Below are 16,205 nucleotides of genomic sequence, written 5' to 3'. Positions count from 1 at the left end.
CGAATGTTGCAAGGAAAATAAGAAAGAAACAATCTCGTATTATATTATATTACATTATTTTTTATGTAATTTGACCAGTTTTGACCACCAGAGGGCACTTTAGCTCATGTAGCCTAATAAAAATGAATGAGCAGTAAAAGACTCTAGTGGCCTGAGATCAGTTTTGACAACGCACTCCTCTTTGACTAAACATTCATATTGCTTACATTACACATTTTCTACTATAGCCTATTGTTTCTTTCTAATACTAAGGCACATAAAAGTATGCTATAAAAAATACCAAATTATGAGCAAATTTTTATTGATAAAGACGGAGAGCAAGGTTACTAAATTTACTATGCCGAAGGATTATTCGTAATATTCATGAGCCAAGTGTTTACAATGGACAACTACGAAGGCAATGTCACGTGACCTAATTAATATTAATAAGCCATCCCTTAGCCAAAGAAAAGGCCAGTGAGTCTGACTCATTAATATTCATGAGATAGGCCTGCGTCATCGGATGATTTTTTGTGGGCGGTGTCCGTAGAAGGAAGAAGTACCGTTTCTTCTAGTCGTGATGATAGAAACCGGCATATGAACCACTCCTCTTTCTCTGAACATATTGAACCAGACGGGACCTCCACTGCACATTCAAATAAAAACCTTCAGAACCCAGGAATACTTAATATAGGTATTGAATACTTTAGAAATTTTAATGTCGGGCATTAATAGGAAGCTAAATAATATGATGGAGACGGAGATCCACGTGCCGGTTGGATCACCGACGATTAGAAAATTCCAGATATTCGTGGACGAACATAACGTGACGGAGGGGGCGATGAAGCTGATTAAACAGCTCAGACCGGGCTGGGACCCGAACCTGATTCGGACGAAGGTAAATTAACGTTACGTTAGGTGTGATTGTCTGTAGCTTGAGCAGGTCACTCCCGGCGTCTTTAGGGCCTTTGTATAAATGTATTTTGCGGTTTTTTTCCACTTGAGAATATCGTCCTTAACATGGTGTGAATTACGTTGAAGCTTTTTTTTGTTATGTGTTTTCACGTCATATTGCTAGATATGATCCCATGGGTGACGTTGGAAACTAGCCTTGCTAACTTAGCCAGCTGCAAGTCATTAACATTACATCCAGTGCAATGACATTTGATCATACGTATTCTATAATAAAACAAGTATGAAGAAATAATGTAACAATGAGCGTTACGCATGAGGAGATGGTGGTTGAAATGAGCAGGGTAAAAGAGGTTTTCATTTTAAATTTTTGACGCGATGCACGTCTGTTGGATACGTCACTGGCCAGTCAGCGATGTAGCTGAAAATCAGAGAACAAAACATTTAAAGGGATCATATAATGTTTTTTTTTAAAAGATCATTATTTTGTGTATTTGGTGTAACAGAATATGCTGACTTGCTTTAATGTAAAAAAAAAATAAAAACATTATTTTTCAAATACTGTAGATTATTGTAGGTCCTCTATGCCCCGCCTCTCTCAAACGCTCGTTTTCTACAAAGTCCCTCCTTCCGACAAGCGCAGTCTGCTGTAATTGGCCAACTGTGAGCAACTAGAGACAAAAAAAGTTAAAAAAGTCAGGAAAATCTGACCACGCCACCAGCACTCATTATTAAAAATATATATTTTACCACATTAAAAGATATGTTAAAACCTTGAAGCGGCACTTAAAGGGTTAGTTCGCCCAAAAATGAAAATTATGTCATTAATAACTCACCCTTATGCTGTTCCAAACATGTAAGGCCTCCTTTTATCTTCGGAACACAGTTTAAGATACAGTCCGAGAGCTCTCAGTCCCTCCATTGAAGCTGTGTGTACGGTATCCTGTCCATGTCCAGAAAGGTAAGAAAAACATCATCAAAGTAGTCCATGTGACATCAGAGGGTCCGTTGGAATTTTTTGAAGCATCGAAAATACATTTTCGTCCAAAAATAGCAAAAACGACGACTTTATTCAGCATTGTCTTCTCTTCCGTGTCTGTTGTGAGAAAGAGTTCAAATCAAAGCAGTCTGGATATCCGGTTCGCGAACGAATCATTCAGTTCACCAAATCGAACTGAATCGTTTTAAACGGTTCGCATCTCTAATACGCATTAATCCACAAATGACTTAAGATGTTAACTTTTTTTAATGTGGCTGACACTCCCTCTGAGTTCAAACAAACCAATATCCTGGAGTAATGCATGCACTCAAACAGTACACTGACTGAACTGCTGTGAAGATGAACACTGAGCCGAGCCAGATAACGAACAATAGACTGACTCGTTCACGAGTAACACTAGCACAGAATCAGTTCAGAATCAATCACCAAAAGAATCAGTTCAGTTCAGACGCTCTGTGTGTCGGTCTGCTTCACGCTGAATCACACATGCGCAGTATCATCAGCTCCTCGGTTCACGAATCAGACGCGTCTGACAGAAACGGTTCTTGACTCGTGAACGATCAATGTTTTGTTCGTTATCTGGCTCGGCTCGGTGTTCATCTTCAGCTCTCTCTTCACAGCAGTTCAGTCAATGTACTGTTTGAGTACATGAATTACTCCGGGATATTCGTTTGTTTGAACTTAGAGGGAGTGTCAGCTACATAAAAAAAGTTAACAGTAAGTCATTTGTGGATTAATGCATATTAGAGATGCGAACCGTTTAAAACGATTCAGTTCGATTTGGTGAACTGAATGATTCGTTCGCGAACCGGATATCCAAACTGCTTTGATTTGAACTCTTTCTCACACAGACACGGAAGAGAAGACAATGCTGAATAAAGTCGTCGTTTTTGCTATTTTTGGACCAAAATGTATTTTCGATGCTTCAAAAAATTCCAACTGACCCTCTGATGTCACATGGACTACTTTGATGATGTTTTTCTTACCTTTCTGGACAAGGACAGTATACCGTACTCACAGCTTCAATGGAGGGACTGAGAGCTCTCGGAATAAATCTAAAATATCTTAAACTGTGTTCCGAAGATAAAAGGAGGTCTTACATGTTTGGAACCGCATAAGGGTGAGTTATTAATGACATAATTTTCATTTTGAGCGAACTAACCCTTTAAGCTGTAGATAACTTACAAGCTACGCAATATCACGTTCATTATCCAAGGCGATTCATCTGCGATAATGAACACGATATTGCGTAGCTTGTCAGTTATAATAAGTTGTCAAACTTATAACCAGTACTGTTCTTATGTTTAACAGAAAACTGGCTAGCTGAAGGTACAAGAAAGAGCATCACAGCTTGAGCTAGCTTACACATGATACCAAGCGTCATGAATTGTCAATGAAATAGGGCTAACTAGCTTACATTTTTAATATCTGATTCACTATCTAGCTACTGCATAACCACATTTCAGTTAAACTTGAATACCATAGATCAAATATATTTACTCAAGCAGGTGGGGAAGTTGTGGCCTAGTGGTTAGAGAGTTTGACTCCTAACCCTAAGGTTGTTGGTTTGAGTCTTGGTCCGGCAATACCACGACTGAGGTGCCCTTTAGCAAGGCACCGAACACCCAACTGCTCCCCTGTGTGCATGTGATTGAGGAATTCTCGCAATGCTCTACCACTGAGCCACAGGAACCTGATTAAAATAATTTCCTTATTATTCGGATATTCAATTTTATTTGTGCTTGACACATGTATTTTTATATGTAGACTAAGAAATGCTGTCCAATGATTGTTTGCATTATTAAAAAAGTAGATTTTTTGTTAACACTTTACAAAGCAACTGTTTTGAAGTCTCATTTGTTAATGCATTAACTAACATGAACTAACAGAGAAAAATTATCAATATTATTGTTATTTTTATTAAGTTAAAAGTGAATCTAGTATTCTTTAGCATTGCTGGTTCCATGCCATGAACCCTACCTCCACACACTAAACACAACCAAACTGTTGCTCCAACAGGGTGATATAAACTGAACCGTGGCATATCGTTACACCCCTTATGTGACATATATGTATGTACAGTTTGTATATGTATATATAGTCTGTACAATATGGTTGTCAATGAGCTTGAAAGTTAATATCTAAATTTGATAATTTGAAAATGTAAGGGATTTTAAAAGGTTTAGGTTATGATGGTTGTTAAGGTTATGTTCAACTGTGCTTTCATTATAGTGTCAACACAGTTGTGTTTGCATGTTCCAGTTCAGCCGCATTTTGACACATCTCAATAAATCTCTTAAGTACGGTGAAATGAGCTTGCTTAGTAAGGTGCATTGCCATCATGTAAATGTACTGATGTGGCATTTATATAAATTCATATATTACAGAAAACCGATTTAAAAAAAAAAACCAAGGTATTTTTGGTCAGACTTGGTGTCAATACATTTTGTTGCCGGTTGTGGTGCTTAAGTTTCTGTGTATACGCATGGATATTTTACACAATGGTCAATCTGGACTATGCTGGTGCAACAGTTACACACTTTCTTCTTTTGTTCTTGACTCAGGTCACCTCTGAATGAGAGGTTATCACTAACCTGGCGTTCTGCTTTGAAACTAGTTGATCTGATTAGATTGACTCAACCCAAAACCACGTTTGACTCAAAAGTGATCGCCCTTTTCCATTTGCGTAATCAGATCAATCTCAAGACTTCATCAGAAAGTAGTTTATCCTAATGCAGCTGATCAGACTGTGAGTCACACTTACTGTCTGGCCTGATGTCTCCACCCATCACCACATGGACTACACAGTTAACACAACTATAAACTTTGCATTATTGCACCGATTGGCAGCCTTATCTGTCATTTCTCTTTGAGTGTTATCAGTTATGATGTTATGGGAAGTGAAGATTGCTATTGTACAGTCTTATTATTTTTTGTTTGTCTTTTGGCATATGCTATAGATTTAATATGCTAGAAATTATACAACTATATTAACCCTGTAAAGCATGACATATGAAATATAAGTCAGAAAATGAACACTTCATTAAACCTTTAGGCAAAAAAGAATTTAATTTTTTTAGTATCATATTTGATACATTAGGCTTTTATGGCTCATACAGTTGAATACATTGAGAATATGCAATTATATATTCACACTTTTTTTTTTCAAGAAATTGATGACATATGATGCAAACCTTCTGATTCCTTTATTTATTTTTTTTATTTTTTATTTTTTTTTATGAGTTTCTAACTCATTCCTTTCAAAAGCCCTTATTGTGAATTTGACAAAACTTCAACGAAAGTCAGCAAGCTAGATAATTTAACCTTGGTGACATTCAAATCTCCAGAATACACAAAAGGGATAATAAATTTATCTAAATTTGCATGAGACAAAAACACATAGCCCAAAACTCTTACACTGACCCAAGATAAGCTTCATTTTCATATTTTATTCTTAAGATTTTGGTGTCACTCCCATACTGTTGGACAATAACGAGTTGTGTTTGCTACAGGTTTGAAGCCAGGATGAATGAACCTAATCCCGTTCGACCTCCATGTGGGTGGCACAGCACTGTTTACAGATAGCCAGCATAGCTTTCATCAATGAAAAACACGCATTGTGCCCAAATATATTGTTCACAGCTGCTTTGGTGCAATTGTTTGAATGAAGCCAAAATGCTCAAAATAAAGCTCCTCTGTTGGCACATGGCATACTGATACCATTCATCAGATCTCAACAAGATGAGCTCTGGCGTTCCAGCGGTTTAGGAGCTCGGCATGGTCATACGACATTGCTGAAAGAGTTAGACATTATGTTGTGGTTGACCTGAGCTCAACCGTAAACGCTGACAATTAAATCAGTTTTTACTATTCAAACTATCCTGCACTTATTCATATAATTCTGAAATATTTGCTGTCAGCAATTTATCTTGAACCCATTTACTGTAAAACAACACTTAGTCAGAACGGCACCTGCTCAGAGTTGAATTCATCCTCTGTATGTCGACCAGTCGTGCTGTTTGTACATTAGTCATTTCAGGAATCTCAGAAATGCATTGGTGGGTGGCAAGGCCAGTGCATTGAATTGTGGGATACATTGCTACAGACACAAAGCATTTGAAATCTTGCCAGTTTATCATATGCTCCATCGTGATTGACATTTGAAATAGCCTATTTCTTTCTTTAAAGAAATAGTTCACCCAAGAAATTTTGCTAAAAAAGAATTACCCTCTGGCCGTCCAAGATGTATACAAGATTGTTTGTTCATGGAACAGATTTGGAGAAATGTAGTGAATGGGTGCCATCAGAATGAGAATCCAAACAGCTGATGAAAACATCATAGTAATCCACACGACTATCACGTTTATTAGCTATGTTGTGTTTTTAAGAAATTAACTAGCAGCGCTTGATCTGTGCACATGTCTCTCCTGATCCAGATGATACATTTTCCACTGTATAAAGCAATATTATGGATGGAGGACTCAGGTGATGGAATGATGGAAATTTCTCCAAAGAACAAACAAACTCTTTGATGGCCAGATAATTAGTAAATTGTAATTTTTGGCAAATCAACGTGCAGTTCTTGATGCATGAAATGCATCACATTACAGAAAAAAAAAAGGTTTTGAATGCCATTTCAAGCTGACTGTAAAGTTTATGCATCCTGCAACAAAAAGTAGCCATGATTGCATTCTGTATTTTTATGTGTTTTTGTCCCTTCAGCTGTTCACAGATGGCACAACTAACAAACTGGTGGGGTGTTATGTGGAGGACTGCCTTGATGATACGGTGCTGGTGAGGGTGTACGGCAACAAGACGGAGCTGATCGTGGACCGAGACAACGAACTGAAGAGCTTCCAGGTTCTGCACGCCAATGGTTGTGCACCACGACTTTACTGCACTTTTCAGAATGGCATCTGCTACGAGTTCATGCAAGGACGCGCTCTGGATACTCAAGACGTCAGGGACCCCGTGTTACTCAGGTTGGTCTGTTCCGCACAAGGCACAAAATAGAAGGATCCAAATAGGTGTTCGTTCTAATAATATCACATCTGTTTGGTCTTTTGACTTCGGCATTTGGGTTAGAACACAGAGTGCTTCAATCTGATTTGAGCTTAAAATACTGTGCCCCTTTGTGACCATAATAAGGAAGTCATTAAAACTGACCTTAGCTCTTTTCCAAAACCTTATGCTACTTTCTGTTTTGTAATTATACTAATTACTTATACCTGACTTGTCCAAATTCTAAGATGCTATTCTATGATAAGAGAATCCCAATACATTGCATTAAAAAAATTTTTTTGCATGGTTTAATAAAAAGGGATTTCTTATGCTAACCAATTATTTGATAACAAAATACAGTAGAAATTGCTACATGAAATATTAGTACAGTTCAAAATAACTTTTCAATTTGAATGTCACATTGATCCTTCAGAAATCATTCTAATATGCTGATTTGATATTCATTATCAATGTTTTATAAATAGTGTGTGTATGTGTGTGTGTGTATATATATAGAGAGAGAGAGAGATCTTTTGTAAAAATAAATTGTCTTCACTTATGGTCAGTTTAATGTCAATGATATACATGCCAATGAATACATTTTAATTAGTTGGAGTATCCCTATTTGAAAAAATTAAATAGAAACATAATTTGTTGAAAAATAAATAACAAGAACAAAGCTGACGTAGTAGACACCCTTTGAATTATTGAAGAATGGTTTGTGCAAACATTCCTTATATATTCTGAGTTAACTGCAAATTTGGAGTGAAGTTAATTTGTGCTTCATGAGGGTCACGTAATCTCCTTCCAGGCACGCAGTGAACCGTATCAAGATCTGCGCCGGTGACCCTGGGCTGATGTCTGTTTTTCCACACAAAACAGCTTTTTCCAGGCATTGTGTTTAAGCTGAGATTGAACATTGCCATTTTAACCAACGTCTTCCTTTGTTATTATTGGCAGACTGATCGCACGAGAAATGGCCCGCATTCACGCCATCCACGCACACAACGGCTGCATCCCCAAACCCAACCTGTGGATCAAAATGCGCAAGTACTTCTCGCTGGTGGCCACTGAGTTCACAGACCAAGCCTCCAACGTCAGGTAACCCCCAGAGAGTGAACCTCTCTTAAATCATCTCATGAAATGTTCTAACGCACATAGTTCACAGCTCAGAATCAGATTGGATGAGACCCATTAAAGCATGATTTTGCTTAGGCAGGTGTTTCACGGTGCACAGATTGCTTTCGTCCATCTAATCTCATGCACAGAGCTGTTATGTCACATAATCATCTCCACTGTCTGCATTAACAAAGATGATTGCTCTTAAAAGTTGGCAGCTGTTTACATAATACACATGCGAAGTCATTTAAGTCATCAGCAGTCATTCGAGCATTAGTTTCATAAGCATAGTTTCTCTGATGAAGGTTATGTTACTGCCCCAAGTCTAAAAGGATGATTTCATGCAGTAGTTTGCCGTTACTTTATACAAGTCATAAACTTCTGCAGTAAATCAGATCAGCACTGCTAGGTTTTGAGTGAGCCACTGCAGCACAAAAGAAGATTCTAGAAATAGCTCCTTAAGCCCATTATGAGGGGAGAGTGGTCACTCAGACAGGCTTTCTCTCTCATTGGCTGAACTAGACTACATTCTGAAGTTAAAGGTGCTGTAGGGAACTTTTGTAGAAAAATATTTTTTACATATTTGTTAAACCTGTCATTATGTCCTGACAGTAGAATATGAGACAGATAATCTGTGAAAAAAATCAAGCTCCTCTGACTCCTCCCAGTGGTCTTATTGCCATTTACAGAAAGTCATGCGCTCCCGGTAAAAAATAACCAATCAGAGCTGCGGTCCGTAACTTTGTTTGTGTTCAAAATGTAGAAAAATTTATATAATAAGTGAGTACACCATGAATCCATTTTCCAAACCGTGTTTTAAGCCTGTCCTGAATCTTTAGGGTACACCTATAATAAGTGTTTATATTCGGACTATTTTAGATTGCTTCAGGGGTACCGCGGCGGAGTAACCCAGTACCTTTGTGATTCTTCATAGACATAAACAGAGAGAAGTAGTTCCGGCTACGATGTTCTTCCGCAAGATGCAAGCAGTTCTGTTTATTAACCGCTAGAGCGTCAAAAGTTACCTACCGCAGCTTTAAACCTGATGAAGTACATTATTTAGTTATGGGAACATTAATTTCCTATAAAAAACATTTTGTGCCATTATTCTTTTGTCATCCACTCTTGACTCTGTTTGTCATGTGAATCACTGATCTGTTTCTGTGTTCTCGGAAATAGAATCCAGCAGGAAGTGCCCAGTCAGGAAGTGCTAGAACAGGAAATGATGTGGATGAAGGAACACCTGTCGCAGCTGGGCTCTCCTGTAGTGCTCTGTCACAACGACTTGCTCTGCAAGAACATCATTCACAACGCAAAGGAGGGTGGGTATACTTAAACACTCTATGAAATCAAACTTACGCTATTTACATTTATAATAAATGTCCCTGGTCTTATTGTACACAAAAGTGTGTATAAGAAGCGAGTCATTTTTGGTATCAAAATCTTTCTCTGTCTCTGAAATGGATTTTCTGGTCTTCGGGTGTAATCAGTCATGTGGGAAGTGGAGCATGTGAATTTTCAGCATCATTACTCCACTCTTCAGGGTCACATGATCCTTCAGAAATCATTCTAATATGCTGATTTGCTGCTAAAAAAAAAAAATCTGAATCTTTTGGAAGGTAGTGTCTTAAGTCATAGTATTCAAGTTTAATGCACCGTGAATGTCTTTTTCTGTTGTTTTAAAATCTGCAGTGTGCAACAGAATAGCATTTATACATCAAGAGCTTCCACATTTCTCAAACACTACCGCTGCTCCGTCCACGATGCCTCCTGGGTTTTATTGTTTAGGCAAACATGAGATCCTGCATTTGGTTGAGCCAGAACTTTACATGTTGGGAAACTCAAACAAAGAAATATTGACAACACCATAGAGCCAAAGTGCCTTTTCACCTAAGGCATTACATTTTGAGATTTAGTCTCAAAAATGCATTCAAGTCTAATATTTTGTCTTATTTACTGCAAATCAACCCCCCGTGCTGTTTTCAGGTCATGTTCGGTGTATCGATTATGAATACTCCAGTTACAACTACCAAGCATTTGACATTGGAAATCATTTTAATGAATTTGCAGGTGAGCAGCATTAAAATATAATTTACCAAAATAATCCTTGGGGATTTGTTTTGCATTAACCTCATTGTGTTTGTGTGTGTGTGTGTTTATCAGGAATGAGTGAACCTGACTATAACCTTTATCCCAGTCGAGAGATGCAGTTGGACTGGTTGCACACTTACTTGCAGGCCTACAAGCTCTTTTCCAAGAAAGGTGAAGAGGTGAGCCAGCTCGAACTGGAGACGCTCTATGTACAGGTCAACAAGTTTGCTCTGGTGAGTTTGCAGAGGATCAAAGAGGAGGAAGTGTTTTGATAATGCTGCATTAAGCAAGTCGATTTATGTTTGTTTATACTGATTTTTGGATTTAAAAGCTTTTAGCATGTTGATTGGTGTCAGTGATACTGCTGATTATGGATTGAGCTAGAAGGCTTTGGCCTGAAGTTCTTATTCTTTCGCTTTGGCAGGCCTCACATTTCTTCTGGGGTTTCTGGGCCCTGATCCAAGCCAAGTACTCCACCATCGAGTTTGACTTCCTCGGGTAAGCAGTGTACCCAGCTCAGCAAACCTTTCATCTCTGTTATGGGGAGGAATTATTTACAGGCATAAAGATCTTTATCAGCTCTGACTGTGTTAAGAGAAATGGATATTAATGGCAGATAAAGAATGTACAGTAAGTGATACGTAAGTGACAGAAAGTGGTGACTTCTAATGTAGCCAATACCCAAGCAAGATGTATACTGGAAATAAATCCTGATATTGCATTATTGGACAAATTAAACCAAATGTCCATTCACGTATTTTTACTCTTTCATGTAAGTCAAAAGATAATTAGGTAATTCTTGAGCAGAAACCTTCTAACCAAAGTTAATTCTTAACTATTCGCCAGACAGAATCACATTGGGTTCATGGCTAAAACAGTCCCAATACCATGTCTATTGTCGTTGCACTTTAAAAATACATAAGATCTGAATCTCTGAATGAAAGTCTCAGTTGGAGGCAAAGGTCTTATATGAAGCTCCCCCACATACTGTAAAATGAATGAGTGTGGATTGTTATTTCTATTGCCCATAGAAACCAGTTAATGGTGTTTGTTTCAAGAGGTGAAAAGTAGATTTAACCACAAAAAGTTGCGGCCTGCTATCCTCTGTGAATTTGGCAGTCGATCTAAACTGCACTCAAAATCCTCAGTGTTGTGCATCTGTAGCACAATTAAACTTGATTCAAGTTTCTCTTTAGTTGTTGTTTTTTTTTATTCTTTTTTGGAGGGGGTGTGTTATGTCATCTGTAGGCTGATTATATTTTTGAAGGAATCGTGGATCACTTTTATTAAACTGGCTCAAGGAATATATTCTGTAAACTTCCTACGTTGCCAGTTTCTAAGCAACGGGTCCTGGTTCCTCTCAGGCTGCACCTTTTAACAACAAATCACTGCCTGCGCATATGAGATCAGGAGGGATCCTACAAAAAAAAAAAAAAAAAAAATTCACATAGGGAAAGCTTAAAAAAAAAGTATGTAAATTTTATTTAATCTTTTGGATCTTTCAGAGTCCACAATTAACCAGGTCGTAAGTCAAAAATGAACAACATGCAATGTAAAACATGCCTTTTAAATTAAATATTTGATGTATTTTGGAATTCGATATAATATATAATCCAACACAGGGGCCACCAAATTATTTTAACAAATTTTTTAAAAAGCATTTATTGTGCTATTTTGAAAATTATTTGCAGTTATTTTTGTATTTAATAATACATTTATTTGTCTTATACTTACAGTATTGTGCTAAAAAAAAATAGGTAAAAAAAAAAAATACAAACATGATCTATAAATACATTAAAATACATGATACTTTTATGGTTAACAAACATAATTGGTCAGAACTATATTTAAAAATTATTTGACAATTTGATAATTGCGTGACATGTTGTATGTTTTAATTTGGTTCTAAAAATATCTACTTGTAAAGGTTAAAAAATTATAATTATTGGGAATATTTTAATATAATAAAATAAAAGATTCTGTCAATGGTTTTTTACTAATTCTATCCCATTTTTAATTTAGATTTTAATTTCTGATTCTGAATACCCTTTTCCTAGGTATGCCGTGCTGCGTTTCAATCAGTACTTCAAGACCAAACCTGATGTAATGGCCCTGGAGATCCCTAAATGAGACGTCAAGATCGAGAGGACAGTGCTGGTATCTGCTGACCTCATTGTTGACCATTTGACCATGGAATCAGAGGCCTTTTCAGTCGGTGCAGGGTACGGGGATACAGCAGGGGTGAGCAATGGGACCGCTTATGATTGGATGACAACTTGTTTGCCAAGGCTTAGTTCCACACATTCTTGATTCCTTTTTCAAACACCATGTTTCTCTTTGGGACTGAACTTCTAGTTCCCATGAAATGAGTGTGTTTATATGTTTTAATTCCAATTTATTTATTAATTATTATTGGGCACTTGTTTTTCACCTAAGTAGTCCTTCCGCTGCTGGAGCCGACTTTGTTTTGGGGCTTCTTGTTATGGGTTTTGGTCGTGTGAGAGCCATAGCAGACATATGCAGATTTGCTGTTAAGGAGGCCTGTAGTGATGTTTAGCAAAGATGTATTGATACTAGGGGCGTTGACTAACACAAAACACCTCAGCCTGTAGATTCATAATGCTTTTGGCAATGGGATGTATCCCACTATTTTCTTTATTGCAATGTCAAATGCTCGAAGACCAAAAATGAGCTAATGCTTTCAGATTCATCTCACTCTGCAGTAAAGATGAGAAGAAATTGGGGTAATGGGTAAAAATCTGGTTTGCTAGTACAAAAGTTTTCGGTTTGAGCCAAGCAGTGTGGCTTGGGAACTAGATAGTTACCAGGGTCAAAATCCTGCACTTTAACGCACTTGAGCAAATTAGTTAAACCCTGCAATTAGTCCCGTGTAAGTCACTTTGGATGAACTGCGTCAGCTAAAAGGCAAGTAACCAAGTAACCATTGAAGTCTGTCTGACCTCACTCTATACATTCCCAAGAAGTCAGGGCCACGAGACCCCTCAGCCACATTTCCATTTATTAAATTTTTATGGTTGTGAGGAGTTCGTTGAATTTTCCAGTCATCACAGGCTTCCCCCTCCTCCTCTCGCTCTCTGTCCTAAATGCGTTTGCATCACCTGGCAGAGCTCAAACTGAGATTTGAAAGTCATTATCTGCTCAATGATCACTAAGCTCATTCCTAATATAAACCCCCTCCTTAAACGTCAATCTAATGGTTTTTCCAAAACTGGAAAACGGTGCAATGTTTATGTAATAGTGTTGTGTAGTTTGATTCAGGTCACCATCTGTGAGGACTCAATGCAATGTCCTGGATCGAAAAGGACAATATTATTTAAGTTCAGAACATTAATTGCAGATTTAAGAATGTAATTAATACCCAGACTGTATGGTTGTATGTGGTTTTAGCAGTGTTTTTCAAAACATTTTGAATTTCATCTAGTTTCAGTGCTGTTCATCTTAAATTCTCTCACCTACAATGGCACAAATGATTACACATTTCATATTTGATTTTTTTTTTTTGTATATAATGCTTTCAACCCAAATGTAAATTACTGTTTTATATGATCTATATGAAGTATGAGTATAGAAAATAAATAAAACATAAAGGCATTAAAAGAAAATTTGGAGAAGAAAATTAGCTCATGGTAATGTCACATTGCCTGAAAAAAAGGTTCTATGTTCTTTTAGTTCAAAATGTAATTTTCTTTATTTTCCCATCCCTTATGGATGAAACATGACCTAAAGATGTTTTCATGCGTTTCCTCCATTTTTAGTCAGTACTGTATCTGTATAACTGGAATCACTGTGTGTCTTCTCAGTTGTCCTTTTCCTGACCGACTGGATCAGTCCCAAAACAATCAAAACTGAAGCTAGATGTTGCGATTGAGCTGTGGGGTCACTGTGAAATCTCTGACTCTGTGTTAGGATAACCTGATCTCATGAAAGTGCGTATAAATAGTACGCCAAATAAAAACATAAACTTGTGGTATCGATACGCAAAAAAGGACTTTGAGGTGCATATGCATATGGGTAGGTTTAGGGTTGCGGGGTAGATGCGTATCCTATATACGTGAAACCTGTGTATCATATGCACGGCAACAAATTTCGTACCATATGCATGCGAAAACTGCATATTATTTGCATGCCTAAGTAATGTTTTGCATATTAGTACTACAAGTTTTCGTTTTTATTTGCTGTACTATTGATACATATTTTAATGAGACTGGGCTCGTCAGGAGCAAGTTAATAATGAATCTCTTTGAGCCACAAGCAGCGACTGAAAGCGAGAGGCCCTTCAACAAAATCATGAATAATTTGTAGCCAATGTTTCTTTGATGAGTTGGAACTGCCTGATAGCTCTGTGCTAATATACTTTGTCTGGTTTTGTCCACTTCTCACTGCTTCGATCTAAATTTTAATTGCAATTTTTAGGTGAATCTTGAGAAAACATTTCCATTAGAAATTTCACCCTACAATTAAAATTTAAATAAGAAATAATGTTTAGCAAAATGCAGAAAATGACAAAACACTAGCATTTGTGCAATATGCTGTCTGAAAATAAATTCCAATCAGCATGAATAAAAATGTAAATCTATGTGTTATACAGTTTAATGTGCATTACAGTAATGAAAATGCTAGATTTATTAGAATTACAGTAAGATACTGTGATTGTCATAAAAAAAAACAATGGTCCTACAATTTGCTTCATATTCATATTCACAATCACAATTTATTTTTTATCTTTTTATTTTTTTTGGCCCCGATATGCTCTTGGAAGTTTCCTTAAGATTCAACTTTCAGTGTCAGGTTATGCTTATTTACGTCTTTGTCACTTAGTGGTCCATAATGACTGATGACTGAAAATATTTAGAATGTTATAAATTAGCAACTTGTTCAAATAACAGGAGTGCAATTGCAAGATGCGTGTAGAAGTTCATATGTTTATGTGTCCACCAGATGAAAACCACTTCTGTTTGTAAAATATGAGTTACTTATCAATTTTCTTTTATGACATGAAGGCCATTTTTAATGTGAAGGGGGCAATGTTTACGAGCACCGTTCCCGTTAGTATTTCTATTATTTGAAATGACCTTGTAAATATCCCTTTTTAAATCTCTGCTCTTAAAGGGGATGTTTACAGGAAGCATCTGTTTTGGGATTTTTGTTTCGTTTGCCGTCATGTTGAAAACATACCGAACAAGTCGGCTTCACACTGTGCGCTTTATCTGAGATCAGTTCTTTTGTGAATGTACTGCAGAAATGTACAGATAATGTTTCGTTTATCCTTATATCTTTAATATTTCTACTTTTTTTTTGTATATTTAACTGAACTGGGTTGTTGGGTTGGCATGAGTTGAAGTGTGTGTTTGCTGGAGACCAGCAGGGGGCGTTACTAAAACCCACTGATAAGGAGTCTGTAAATACTGTGAAATATTGTGAAAAATACTGTACAATGTTTTGGCTTCTATTCAAATGTGCGGAGAATAATTTAACAATTATTCACATTTTCCATTAAAATGTCAAAGTTGGATCTAATTGTGTGGAGATTTCATTTTTATTTCTTTGATATGATATATTAATAAATCTGTAATGTGTATAAATGCCCATTTTGTGTGGATCAGCGTGGCCTCTGGTAACCTAAAGTGTCTTCTGTATCACACCCGGTCAAACACTTAAGTATCCACATTGAACTTTTGCCTGTCTCCTGTGGACTGTGACCTGCATTTTGTCCCGGTAGGCACAGGAAGACCACTATTGAGGATATCCTGAATCAAACAACCACAATGCAGGCACACACATGCAGAACAACATCCTCAGTGCTAATATGCTGGAGCTAGTTGTTTGCAAGTCTTGATTCAGATATTCAGCTTGTGTGAATGAGGTAAATGACCATTTTCTCAAACAATAGATTGCCTAGCTGTGTAAAAAAAAACATCATTTTGACATTTTTACCTTTATTTTCTACACTGCTGTTTCCATTCTCCTCAAAATGGTCCTGGTTCTATGAAGCCCCTCCCTCAGATATATGCAATGGACTCTGATTGGTTAGCGGGCTCGGTGTGTTTGTGATTTGCTAACTGCCTAGTGCACATTGTCCGGA

At 37.2% G+C, this 16,205-nt stretch overlaps 1 protein-coding gene across 1 annotated transcript; it reads left to right on the top strand.

Annotated features, from left to right (window-relative positions):
• The first annotated feature begins 507 nt into the window (after positions 1 to 507).
• LOC113055495 (ethanolamine kinase 1-like) lies at positions 508 to 15,638 on the top strand. The gene is made up of 8 exons (XM_026221853.1): positions 508 to 877; positions 6,614 to 6,873; positions 7,853 to 7,993; positions 9,191 to 9,333; positions 9,998 to 10,081; positions 10,175 to 10,335; positions 10,527 to 10,600; positions 12,160 to 15,638. The coding sequence occupies exons 1-8, from the start codon at positions 698 to 700 to the stop codon at positions 12,230 to 12,232; spliced, it is 1,116 nt and encodes a 371-aa protein (XP_026077638.1). The 5' UTR covers positions 508 to 697; the 3' UTR covers positions 12,233 to 15,638.
• Positions 15,639 to 16,205: the final 567 nt, after the last annotated feature.

The sequence above is a fragment of the Carassius auratus genome, chromosome 36, assembly GCF_003368295.1.
Source record: "Carassius auratus strain Wakin chromosome 36, ASM336829v1, whole genome shotgun sequence".
Taxonomy (NCBI): domain Eukaryota; kingdom Metazoa; phylum Chordata; class Actinopteri; order Cypriniformes; family Cyprinidae; genus Carassius; species Carassius auratus.
Note: the sequence above shows the minus strand (reverse complement) of the source record. Positions and strands in the feature narration are given on the sequence as shown.

Coding starts and splice junctions, on each gene's coding strand:
- LOC113055495 (XM_026221853.1), top strand. CDS start 698: ATGTCGGGCATTAATAGGAAGCTAAATAATATGATGGAGACGGAGATC. Junction 6,874..7,852: donor AGGGACCCCGTGTTACTCAG/GTTGGTCTGTTC, acceptor TATTATTGGCAG/ACTGATCGCACGAGAAATGG. Junction 10,601..12,159: donor ATCGAGTTTGACTTCCTCGG/GTAAGCAGTGTA, acceptor CCCTTTTCCTAG/GTATGCCGTGCTGCGTTTCA.